Here is a 13,011-nt window from a genome sequence, read left to right on the forward strand (position 1 = left end):
GTTAAATAAGAGTAAATCATTGGGTTTTCTTCTTTTTTTCCCCGAATCTATTCATAATTTCTCGTCTTACTAATAATAGTTCTCGCGTTTGAAACCTAAGGCATTGGATTAATATTCGTGTATTTGATTAATTTCATATTTATGAAAATTAAAATTTGAAAATGAAAGCTTAAACTAAAAAAATAAGTACTAAGCAACTGCTTTTGATTGCAAATGATTAAATATCTCAAATTTTAATTAACTATAGTTGTGGATAGAAAAATTTTAATAAATTATTATCATATAACAATTATAAATCCATACCAAAGTAAAAGTCATCATCCCAAGGAACAAATTCGGCCGGAGTCATATCTTGTGCAAATAAATCAAAATTAACATCTGGGTCTTCTGTAACTGGTGCGTTTTCTAGTTGTTCTATAGGAATGGTTTGTTGGTTCAATATATTTCTATCATTTTTGATTGCTTTACCCATCATTTGTAAATCTCTATTTGCAGATATACGATCAGATATTTTCTCATTATCATTCAAAGGGATTATGACAACACAATCCCCAATGGTAACTGTTATCGATTTGATGTGGTTCCACTTATTTCCTCTTCTTCCCATGTTTTCTGATTTTAATTTAATTGAAATAACCGATATAGTCTAGTGAAATATTGAATCGGGAAAATTATACACTCATTCAAAAGTGGAAATGTCAACAAGTGACATGTTCTGTGGATTCGTTGCCATGGCATAAAACTCAGAAAAGCATTATTGTGACATGTTTTTTGGAAAATTTGTCATTGGTCATTTGAACAATACATGGCGTCACTTTTTTGGTTTAGTAATTTTTTCCAAAGTTTCAACTGAAGGAATTCCTTGAATAGAATTATAGCGCATTTCTGTATCGGATTGTTTACTTTTTATACGCAGTTTTCCTCCATTTAAGAATCGAAAGCATGTGTTTTTCTGATCAGAAATTTCCTATTATATAGGAAATGGAAAAGAAAAAAATGTTTATTTAGCTCCTTGGCTTTTCTTTCTTTCCGAGCCATAAGGCAAGAAGAGAGAAACCAGCAACTTTGATAACTTGGAAACGAACTCCTGGAAGATCACCAACAGAACGATTTGAACGACCAAGACCAGCAACAAGAACACGGTCATTATCATCTATCAAACGAAGGGAACCATCACGTGGTACAAATGCAGTGATAACTTTGCTATTTTTCTTAAGTTGAACACGAACTGCTTTACGGATAGCAGAGTTTGGTTGTTTAGCTTCTACAGCAACCTTTTGTGTCACAATACCTGAAGCCATAGCAACACCTTCTAATGGTGTCTTATAGATTGTTGTACTTTGCCTCTTGCGATATTTTTTACTTGCCCAGAGGTTATTTCTGTGAGCAACTCGAAGTTTACGAGCTGCTTGCCTTCCACAGGCTTTGGATTTACCCATTTTCAGAAAGGAGGACCAGAACGAAAATTGACTAAACTTTGTTCGTATGAATTAACAAACTCTGTTTGTATTTTGACAGACTTTCCAAAACAAATTTGACTAAGTTTGTCAGGTTCTGAGCAATGAACAGGAAACAAAATAATAACAATCAAAAAAGAAACGTATTAAATTACAATGATGATTGCATTTTATTTGAATCCGAACATTTTATAGCCATTGCAAATGCTTATCAAGGAAGAGCACATATTATTATCAGAACTCGAAGAGAAATTCCAATCGACGCTATTTCAAACAACTTGGAAGATTTTAATGATGAAAATAAACAAGAATTTTGGCATATTGTTCAACAAGTAGTTGCTGAAGCTCAAATACCAATTGTATTATGTCATCACTTCGGAGGCTGGAGAAGTGCTGATCATTTCCATGTGCATCTTGTTTGCAAGCATAGTGGTTTTGCAAAATATGTTTCGTACAAAACAAAAGTTGAACAAAATCAAATTCTTCAAAAACTTGAATCAACGGAAAAATACCTTACTAACAGACACATGAACAAGTTCAAGAAAGATGATATTAAGTGCTTAGAAGAAAATCTTCCTGAACTTGATCCAGATAATTTTGCTCCCAAAGAATGGGGAGACTATAAAGTTGAACTTGATTCTGTTTACCCTCGTATCAAGTTTATTCCAAAGCAAGTACAAGTTTTTAGTACAAACAATAATAAACAGATCCAAATCGAATTGACGAAATATCGAAGCGAATGCTTCACTGCTATGATTACTCTAGCCGAACAACTTGGCTTTGAAAACGTATATTTGTTTTCTAACATCAGTTTCGTATATGGGTTAAGTTGAGCGGAGATACATTTAACCTTAATGTCGACAGAGCCGATGGCAACAAGATATATGGGCTTATATCTGTGTACACTCCAGACTATTATAAGATTAATCCTAACGCAAAGCAATGGCTGAAGAATTACAAGGAGGCTCCTCCTGACATCTTTGCCTGCGTTTAAAATTCAATCGTTGACGATTATTTTGAATTCAATCAAAATGATTTGACTAAATCAGAACTTTTGTGGAAATTTTAACCAATTCTAATCATCTTTTTGGGTTAATTTAAGTCGGTTAGTTCCAAGAAAAGGATTTTAATCACACATCGTCTGGCTTTATGATACCATGATTTTCAAATTTTCAAAAATTTTTAAGAATTCTTAACTATTTAATGCGAAATGTTGGCCTACATTGCAAACCAACTATTTGTTATTGGGATTTTTTCAATAAAAAGTTGCGAATTAAAATTTCATATATTACAAATTAAAATTAAATTAAAATCTTTTTGTTTAAACACTCAAAGCTAAATTGATTGTTAAAGAATTTGGATGTATTTAATTTTAATCAGTTATTATTTACAACAACAACAAAAAAAAAAAAAAAAAAAAATAATTATCCATATATAATAAGGAGAAAGCATTTACTCCAAATTGATATTAACTTTTGTTACTTTGAATTCGTTGTCTTTTGCCAATATATCACTGTATTGAACAAATGGATGAGCCTCTGGTTCTTTCTGTTCCCATTGATCTGGGGTTAAGAAAGAGTATGTGGCTTCGATTGCTTTATAAGTGGCAACAAGGAAGTTAGCGGATGTCTTTGTGTTACCAATTGATGATGTGAAGAGATCTTCGAAACCGGCCATGGCTAAAAGCTTCTTAGCAACGGAACCTGCAACAATTCCGGAACCACGTGGAGCTGGAATAAGACGAACACGAACAGATCCACATTTACCAGTAACTGTATTTGGAACAGTGTGTGGTTGACCGATCTTGTTACCCCAATAACCACGACGAACTGGGAGAATAGAAAGCTTTGCATAAATAAGAGCACCTTTGATGGCATTGGCAACTTCGGCAGATGTCTTAATACCAAGACCAACATGTCCATCATAATCACCAACAGCAACAACTGCCTTAAAGCGTGTGCGTTGACCGGCACGTGTTTGTTTCTGAACTGGCATGATCTTCATCACTTCATCCTTTAAGTTATCACCTAAGAGTGCATCAATAATTTCTGGTTCTTTAATTGGCATTGCATGAAGGTAGATTTGTTCGATGGAAGTGATACGACCAGAAGCAACTAAACGACCTAATTTAGTCTTTGGTTGCCACTTATCTTTACCGCCTCTGTTCTGTGTATTACGTTGTGGACGTTCGCGTTGGCGACCACGCATTCCGCCACGGCGTTGTTCAGCATTTTGTTGTTGAACTTCAGACATCTTCGTAAAGGTTCGACCAAAACCGCTCCTTTATTTTACATCAAATGTCTCTTTTATTTCAATGAAAATGCTCTAACCAAAGGGTTGTTGAAACAATAATTTTTGTCATAAGATTCCTCTAAAAAATATATATCATCTTTTCCAATTTTTTTTGTGAAAGTAAAAATTTTTGCCAATGTGTATTATTGCATTATAACTTTTAAGAAAAAAAAAATCAAGGGCAGCTTCCGGATGACCACAAAATAATTCAAGTTTTCCTAAGCAAATTAAAAAAATCCCAAAATCGGAAAGTGTTAATTCATCCAATCCTAAACCTCTAGTTGAACTTGATAACATTCAAATTTTGAGCAATGTATTTATAAAAATTTAATTTTTATAATCGCGACCCGATGTGAATGATGACATTTTTAATTTCAGTCACAATTCCGAATTCCATATTTGAATTTACAAAATTTCAAAGTGTTAATTCAATCCTAAATCTATAGATGCGAATATTAAAATCTCAATTTGATACGTATAATTACATTTTTAATTTCTGCCACAATTCCGAATTCCATATTGGAATTGCCAAAATTTCAAAGTGTTAATTCATCCAATCCTAAATCTATTGTTAAGTTGATAACATTGCGAATATTAAAATCGCAATTTGATTGTATAATTACATTTTTAATTTCTGTCACAATTCCAAATTTGTAAATTGTTAATAAATTCTTTAGTCAATTCATTATTTCCCAGTGTTCATCTTCGATGCTGCCATACTCTTCTTCATCAAGTTCGACAGTCCAGTCACTCCGCCCAACTGCTGCAGCATCTTCGGGTCCATTGCCCTTGACATGCTTCCTAGCGTTTGTTTGATTGATCTCTCGTTTAGCGAGTTGGGGTTTTGGTCCATTTGTATCAGCTGCTCGAGCATTGGCTTGCTCATCTTTGAGAACATCTTTGCAAAACGCTTTTGCTCTTCGATTACGTATTGCACGAAGACCAATGGCATTCCGCATCCTCGTGCGATTCTTTTCTTTCGGTTCTCTTCTCGAAGGAGAATCGGGTTCTCCATTTCTTCGTCCGTCATTGAGTCCATTACGTACAACATCCGCTTCACGTTGTCCGACATATCTCTCGAGGAGATCTCCCGTGGCATATATTGCTTCATGCCCATAGTATCTATCAGCGCTGATAAGTCGCCCATTTCTAACACAGTTTGATATTGTTGATACATTTCTTTGAATGTAAAGTGGCCATCGAGGATTCGTTGCGCAATTTCCTTTTGTTTGTCCATGTCAATCTCTTCCATCTTCCGCGCAAATGCCATAACATCGCCAAAGCCTAACATTCGAGAGATGAAACTTTTCGCATCAAAGACTTCTAATGAATCAATGCCTTCCCCTGTGCCATAAAATGAAATGGGTGAACCTGTGGCTGCAACTGCGGATAACGCACCGCCTCCTTTAGCATCTGAGTCTAATTTGGTCACAATTATTGATCCAACACTAACTGCTTTGGAGAACGCACGAGCTTGTGATTCGGCCATTTGGCCAATGGTGCCATCCAAAACAAAGATAACTTCGTCGGGTTGGATGGCATCTTCGAGTTGTTGCATTTCGGCAAAAAGTTGGGACTCTTGCATGTGACGACCACTGGTATCAACTATAACAAGATCAAATTTCTCCTTTTTGAACTTGGCTAAGCCTGCTAAGGAAATTTCAATTGGATCATTATTATCTAAATCAATATAATATGGAATATTGGCTTGTAACGCATTCTGCATAAGCTGCTCACGTGCGCCAGCTCGGAAGGTATCGGCTCCAATGACACCGACTTTCCATCCTCGACGTTTATAGAAGTTTCCGAGTTTGGTACATGTCGTAGTCTTACCACTACCTTGAAGACCAACCATCATGTATACATTGGTGCGACCTTTGGTTGGTTGAAAGGCTTCGGTTTTAGGATCAATCATGGTTACAAGTGCATTTAAAACTTCACGCTCAATTATTTTACGGGGAGAAACGCCTGGCGGTAGTTCATTGATTTTGACTTTGCTGGTAATGTCTTTCATAAATTTAATAATAGTCATTTGATTAACATCAGCTTCTTTAAGAGCAGCAACAATTTCTCGAATAAACTGCTTGAAAAAGGTGTCATCAACTTTCTTTGCATTGGCTAATTTGTTGAACCCTTCTAAAAGTTTCTCGCCGAGATCTTGAAGAACCATAGCTTATTTGTTCAACCGATTTAAAATTGAAAAGTTTATAAAACCGTTAATCAAAATTTTAGGTTTTAGATACTGAGTATGATTCATTGGTTAATTTAAAGTAATAATGCTAAGTACCAATTAATTAATAGCTTTTAAAATCTAAAATGATCATTTTTTCTTTATAAAGTCAAGTTAAGGTTTTGACGATGATCATTAATCAAAGTAAAAAATTTGAATATTGTTTTAACGTGAATAAATATTCCAATAATTTTAATAATCATTTAAAATTATTGAAAATTTATACTTTGCTAAAATTAATAATTTTACCAATTTTCAAAAAATATATAAAATATTGAATAAATTTTTAAGATGTATTAATAACGAATATGTTTAGATTTTTTTAGTGTAAGATTATGTATTATAAGAGAAAGAAAAAATTGGAAATTTTGCGCATTATATTTATTAACTTTGCTTTGTAAAGATTGTAAACGTTATTCAAATTGATTTGACAGAAAAACAACTTTTTGCACGAAATTTTGCAAAATTTTCTTACAAAAAGAACTGTACTGAACTGACACATGTTTTTAAATATTACAATGATGTTTAACATAAATGCTAATATTCTCAAGAACACATTTACAAATAGAGATGAAGGTATACATCATAACAAATCTTCAGATTTGAAGTTACTAACTCACAAATAAAAAATTAAAAAGTCAAAACATTACAAATTAATCATCATGATAGGATGAAAAGAGAAATAACTTATAAATTTTTGAAATTTTTTTAACTATTGCAAAGTAGAATAGCATCATTTCCTTTGAAAAAATGTTTAATAAATTTGAGAGGTAATTTCCCATTTTCTGGTTGATCGTTTTTCTGTTCACTAACCTTTGATGAATGTTTTGCAAAAAATTGAACAAATTGTTTTTTCTTTGAGTGAACAAAACATTAATTCATCAGTTTTTGAAACAATTAGTTTATTTGATTCAAATATAGAATATTCATATTTTCTGATAATAAGTCAGATGATTTTTGCATCTTTTTGTACAGGCATGAAACACCACTATTTATACTTTGAATACTTAAAAAAAATTCAAGCTAACAAAGAAAAAAATATTTATAAAATAATTGATATATTCGCTAACTTTCTTTTGCAATCTAATTTAGAGGAATCAAATTATCTTCTTGAAAAACTAATTGAACAAAGTTTAATTAATCCTTATTTGATAAGAAATAAATCAACTTTTTATTTTGCACATTACAAAACAAAATTTGAAATTGAAAGACTAAAGCAACCCTCTCCATTCCAACTATTCGATTTGATCAAGATTTTTTTGAAAATTTTGATAACTTATCGAAAAATGATTGGAGTCTTCATAAAAAATTAGTTCAAGAAGGATTTAATTTATTAAAAATTGTCAAAATTATTCGAAAAGATGATTTAGAAAAATTTCAAAAAATAACTTCTAAAAAGAAATTTAATATCAATTTATTAAACCATCACTTTATGAAAGATATTCATTTATTAACAAAGAAAATGTTTCATTAATTGATTATTGTGCATTTTTTGGTTCAATTCAATGTTTTAAATATTTACTAAAAAAAGGAGCTAAAATAAATCAAACATTAAAATATGCAATTGCAGGAGGAAATTTAGAAATTATTCATTTATGTGAACAAAATAATTCATTATTTGAAGATGTATATGAAACAGCAATTAAATTTCATAAAAATGATATTTTTCATGATTTTTATGATAAGAAAATTATTAAAAACAAAGATTTAACTAAATTAGGAATTAAATGTATTAAATATAATAATTATGAAATTTTATCATTTTTAGAAGAAAAAGGTTTAGAAATTAATGATGAAATAATAAAAGAAACTATAAAAAATGGAAATTTGTTATTAAACAAATATTTTGTAGAATTAAGTTATGCTCCATGTGGATTTTTAGTTGATGCAATTCAATTTGGAAATGTTGATCTTGTTATGTATATACTTAAACAAGGAGGAATTGATATCAATGAAAAAGATATTTATTTTTTAATTTTAAAATTTATAATAATATTTTGATTTTTCCTATATTATTTTGGATTTTTTTTATATTATTTAATACTTCACTTATTCTTGCATCCCAATATGGATATTATGAAATAACTCAATTACTTCTTCAACAAAGAAAAATTGATATTAATTCTAAAAATGATATATTTTTTATTTTTTTGTTATTATCAACAATTAAATGTTTTTTATTAATCTTTAAAATTTATTTAATCCTTTTCAAACAGCATTAATAAAAGCATGTTTATATGGGTACACTAATATTGTAAAACTCCTTCTTGAACAAAAAGGAATTGATTTAAATGCAAAAGATATTTAATCTTTGTTTTCTATGATTTTTTCTCTATTTTGATGCGAATCTTTTAAACTTCATATTTAAATTCATTATTTTTTTCATCACTTATGTATGCATCACAAGGAGGTTATATTGATATAGTAAAATTACTTCTTGATCAAAAAGGAATTGATTTAAATTCTGGTAATTTAATTTTGTTTTGTTCGAAGTTATTTTTGAAAATTTGTTGGAATTTTTTGAAACAGCACTTATTCTTGCAAGTTGGGATGGGCATAAGGAAATAGTGAAATTACTTATTGAACAAGAAGGAACAGATATCAATGTTCAAAGTATTAAATTATTTTTTTTTGATATTTTTTTCCAATATTTTTGTTTTATTATCTGTTTTTGGAATTTATTTGTGAAATTTACAACAGCACTAATAAATGCATGCCAAAATAATCATCGAGTAATAGTTAGAATGCTTCTTGATCAAAAAAGTATTAACATTAATTTAAAAAATTTTGGTCTTTTATTTTTGATGTTTTTTGTATCCATTTAATATTCGCGATTTTATACATGGAGTTTTATATCAAAATTGCAAACAGCATTTGATATTGCATCTTCAAAAGGATACCAAGAAATTAGAAGGATGATTTCATTAAAATCATAAACTCATTCATAAATACTCATAAGAGTTCAAATATAACAAAACCTTCTTAAAATAAGGTACTTTCACTTTCTTTTTTCAGACATTTGAGAGAAATTTTTCATCACAAAATCAAAACTGTGCAAAGTTAATTTTTTTTATCTTTGCTCTGCAGCATTCTGCTTTCATTGTGCAGATGGGCAACAATCACATCACTGACCAAATTACATTGCGATTTCCATTTCAGGGGAATGTCACTTTATACCCAAAAAAATTGCAGGGATTAAAAAATTAACAGAATTCCAGCTTACAATTTTTTTGCTTGAAGATTTAGATTTAACCATTTGTTTGCTAGTATATAACAAAATATAAAATTTATTTATCAATTGAACAACAAAATATTTGTGCAAATCGTTTTCGCCATGAACCGCCCTCTCAAAAAGTGGAGAAATATTTTTCAAAGAGTCTCTCTCTGCTTTTTCAAAAAAATCATCAAAAGTTGTGAAACCTTTTGATTTTGATGAGCAAGAGAAGCCAAAGGCGATACTTTTGCCATTATTAAGGTATAATGTTTTTTTTTTCATTGTTCTTCATATCCTCAATATTATCGACTTTGGTTTGTTCAGCAGAAGGAATTTATCTGATATACCTGTTCAGAATATCCTTTGATTCAATTTCATTAATTGTCATCAAAATATGACGACAAGGAATTGAAAATTCTGGTGCTTTATTGCGGAGAATACACTAACAACAAACTGTAGGTTCATAAATATCAATTTGTGCCTTTAAATACTCATAAGTCAATGTATTTGCAAATATGTCTCCAATCATATTATTGTATTCTTTCTTTATACACGGAATATGTGCAAAATGATCGTTTGCTGAGTGACTTATCGATTGGACAATTAAAACGTGTGCGAGATTATTTAATCTCTCTATTGATTGAATATGAGTCATCTGTGAAAATTGGTAATTTGTTTTATAGCGAGAAAAAATATTTTCTACACGTAATGTATTTATACATTTTTCAGATACTCTTTCAGGAGCCAAATCTAATGGAAGCCAGTGCTCTCTGAGCTTAATCAAATTCGATGATAGATTTCTTACATTTTAATCTATTTTTTTACATTTATTTTCAAGCAAATTTATAAAAACTTCACAATAATCCATATTTAATCTCATTTTGAAAAACACTTGCATGATTTCCATATAATGAAGAGTTTCAAGGTTTCGTTGGATATGAACCAAACAAAATCCAATGATAGATTCTGGATAGATTACTTTTACAGAATTGAATTGTGCTATGCAAAGAAAAGAACATAATATCACCGATTATTATTATCATAGAAACCAATTTTGGATTACAACAAATTAAACCAGGTCTTCTTCCATGGAAAGTACAACAGAAAACATAATTTCTATTTTTATTATGCGTTTGAGATGCAGAATAAGGAATACCAATGTTTCTTGTAATTTCTGTGATAAATTGTGTAATAGTTATATACTGTTTGTATGGAAAAGATGTCATCTTGATCTGGGAGCATTCTTCAATAATTTGTTCCATTACCTTTTTTAAAAAAAATTTTCTGAAAATATTTCTCCACTTTTTGGAAGGACGGTTCATGGCGAAAACGATTACCCAAAATTCGAATTTTTTGGGATTTAAGATTTTCAATGCTAATTTGGTCGTTAAACAATGCACACATTTTCCCTTTCTTCATTCTACACATGTTATAAACAACATTTTCCCAATACTTTCTCCAATTTTGGGCTGATTTTATTGCAGAAAAATTGAGCAAATAATATTTGATGAGATCCATTCTTCACAATTTAAAGTTTTAATTGTAAACACAATCTTTGACTGAAGATGGTAAAAAGATCCATCAAACCAATATAACAATTATCTGAATTCAATAGAGGGAATAATATTCCACATTTTTTTAAGAAAATAGGGATAATAATGAAACAAGCTTGTAATGACAATACGGTTTCAATCAAATTTAAGATCGTAAGCCATAATTGAATTTAAAAATTTGACAATTCGAGGATAAAAGTTTACTAATTTTTTTCGCAAATAATTTTTCATTTTTATGGAAAATCAAACTGGTGAAAAAGACATCAGTCAAAACATTCGTGACGAGTTGGAAACATTATTATTAATTAAGCAAACAATTTTTAAAAATCTCCACGACAAATATTTTCTTCATCATAAGCATCCCGAAGATATTAATAAATTATTGGAACATACAAAATTTGGAGATAAAATTAAAGAAAATTATGATGAACTTTCAAAAAATGATTGGGAACTTCATAAGAAGTTAATTGAAGAAGGAGTTAATCCATCAAAAATTGCGATGATAATTCGAAATGATGAAATATAATCTTGACTGAGGTACCACTAACGTCCTCCGCAAGATAGGGACCGAGAAAAAAATTTTTATTTTTAAACGTCCTCAGATAACGGTCGTAATTGAATTAAGAAAAAGCGCCTAACCCCCACCCCTATTGCACTTTATCTACTTCTCTGGTCTCCGCCCTTATATAAAAAAGGGCTCCGCGAGGTCGGGCTACGGCCAGCTCGTGATAAATGCACTCATTCGCCATTAGGGCTTCTTTTGGGGGAGGGGGTACCTTGGTTTAAAGAAAAAGAAAAAAAGAAAAAAGTTCTCAATTGCCCATAGAGTGAACAAACTTTGTTATTATCACTTATGTGCTGAGTCGAAAAGAAAAAAATAAAATTAATCAGAAAAACCGATAGATAAAAAGAAAATATCTTAAAATCAATTGAATGGTTTACATTTTACAATTAAAAATTAAATGAATAATTAGAATTAGGAACAATTAAAACACTGGGTGCAGATACTTCAAAATTGGTTTCACGAATATAAAATACAAGAGAATTATTAGATGTAAAAAAACCAACTGTACGATTATTAACTGATGGATAAGTAGTACCAAAATCATATAAATAATAATAATAAGTACCTGAACTAGAAATAGATGATTGATGTAAATAATTGACATATATCTCAGTATATTCAGAATTGGGTTGATTAGGTTCAATTTGAATAATAACATAATAATGTGTTGGATCTATTGTCTGATTTAAATTAGTGATATAAGTAAATTGTGATAATGAAATAAAACCAGGAATATCTGAAATAGATATAAAAGATATTGGTATAATAACCTTAATAGTAGATCCAATTTCATAAGCAATTCTTTTAGTACTAGAACCACCAGGATAATTAACAATGGTATCTTGAATAGTATAATTAGGAATCCTACCATTATTCTTAAGAACTTCATAAGCACGATCTAGATCATATTTAGTAAGAGGTGGATTAATAGGAGGTACCAACTTACGTTGTATAACACGTCCCTTATTGCGTGAATAATATGATTCACTAATAGGTCCTATACGATGTGGATCAAACATAAAAATAACAGTGGGAAAATTTTTTATTAATAAGTAATAGCATAATTTAATTGAACCCCTAAGAACTTATCGGTGATTTCAGTACCAGGAATGGATACTTTTAAACATAAAACAATACAATCACCTGAATTCAAATTACGTGCTAACCTAGTACGAAATACTTGAGTCTGTTGAGCATTAGGGGTAAGGTACCCTGACATTATAACATTTTGATTAGGTTCATATAATGAAACTGGTGCAGCAGGGGTACCAAGTGACATTGTTTGAGGAACCGTACCATCTGGAACATATACTAGAGCCCATAATAATGGAATATCAACATCTGTAATCATTTTTAAAGTAAAATTCTTTACTTTACGCATACCTTGGGTAGCGACGGCAGTGATAAGAGTGGTATTTACTTGATCACCTACGGCACCGTCACCGGAGCCTGTATTAAATGTAATGTTTCCGAACAATTATAAGTCTCATTAGAATACTTTACAGTCTTTAATGGACGTCCACGTGAATAACTACGTCTACGTAATCTACGAGGCATAACAATAAAAAATTTAATGTTGTGGGAGATTTATTAATTGAGGGTGAATTAAATAGGAAGGACACACACACACACAGCGCTATGTGAGCTTCGTGCTACGCACTCGCTCCCACTCGCGCTACATAAACTAAAGGATGAACGGC

The 13,011-nt window shown here is 30.6% G+C and overlaps 5 protein-coding genes across 5 annotated transcripts; 1 reads left to right on the plus strand and 4 right to left on the minus strand.

Moving 5' to 3' along the window:
* Window positions 1–1,004: 1,004 nt before the first annotated feature.
* Window positions 1,005–1,439, minus strand: GO595_005245 (40S ribosomal protein S23; the record flags this gene model as incomplete). The annotated part of the gene is made up of 1 exon (XM_067918467.1): window positions 1,005–1,439. The coding sequence occupies one exon, from the start codon at window positions 1,437–1,439 to the stop codon at window positions 1,005–1,007; it is 435 nt and encodes a 144-aa protein (XP_067774601.1).
* Window positions 1,440–1,561: 122 nt separating this feature from the next.
* Window positions 1,562–2,290, plus strand: GO595_005246 (uncharacterized protein; the record flags this gene model as incomplete). The annotated part of the gene is made up of 1 exon (XM_067918468.1): window positions 1,562–2,290. One exon carries the CDS (start codon window positions 1,562–1,564, stop codon window positions 2,288–2,290), a length of 729 nt encoding a protein of 242 aa, XP_067774602.1.
* Window positions 2,291–2,909: 619 nt separating this feature from the next.
* GO595_005247 (40S ribosomal protein S2-1) lies at window positions 2,910–3,710 on the minus strand (the record flags this gene model as incomplete). The annotated part of the gene is made up of 1 exon (XM_067918469.1): window positions 2,910–3,710. One exon carries the CDS (start codon window positions 3,708–3,710, stop codon window positions 2,910–2,912), a length of 801 nt encoding a protein of 266 aa, XP_067774603.1.
* Window positions 3,711–4,434: 724 nt separating this feature from the next.
* Window positions 4,435–5,919, minus strand: GO595_005248 (SRP54-type protein; the record flags this gene model as incomplete). The annotated part of the gene is made up of 1 exon (XM_067918470.1): window positions 4,435–5,919. One exon carries the CDS (start codon window positions 5,917–5,919, stop codon window positions 4,435–4,437), a length of 1,485 nt encoding a protein of 494 aa, XP_067774604.1.
* Window positions 5,920–12,356: 6,437 nt separating this feature from the next.
* On the minus strand, window positions 12,357–12,692 carry GO595_005249 (putative capsid protein; the record flags this gene model as incomplete). Its single annotated transcript, XM_067918471.1, has 1 exon — window positions 12,357–12,692. The coding sequence occupies one exon, from the start codon at window positions 12,690–12,692 to the stop codon at window positions 12,357–12,359; it is 336 nt and encodes a 111-aa protein (XP_067774605.1).
* Between the last annotated feature and the right edge of the window lie 319 nt (window positions 12,693–13,011).

This window comes from Histomonas meleagridis, assembly GCF_020186115.1.
Source record: "Histomonas meleagridis strain 2922-C6/04-10x chromosome Unknown contig_320, whole genome shotgun sequence".
Lineage (NCBI taxonomy): Eukaryota > Parabasalia > Tritrichomonadida > Dientamoebidae > Histomonas > Histomonas meleagridis.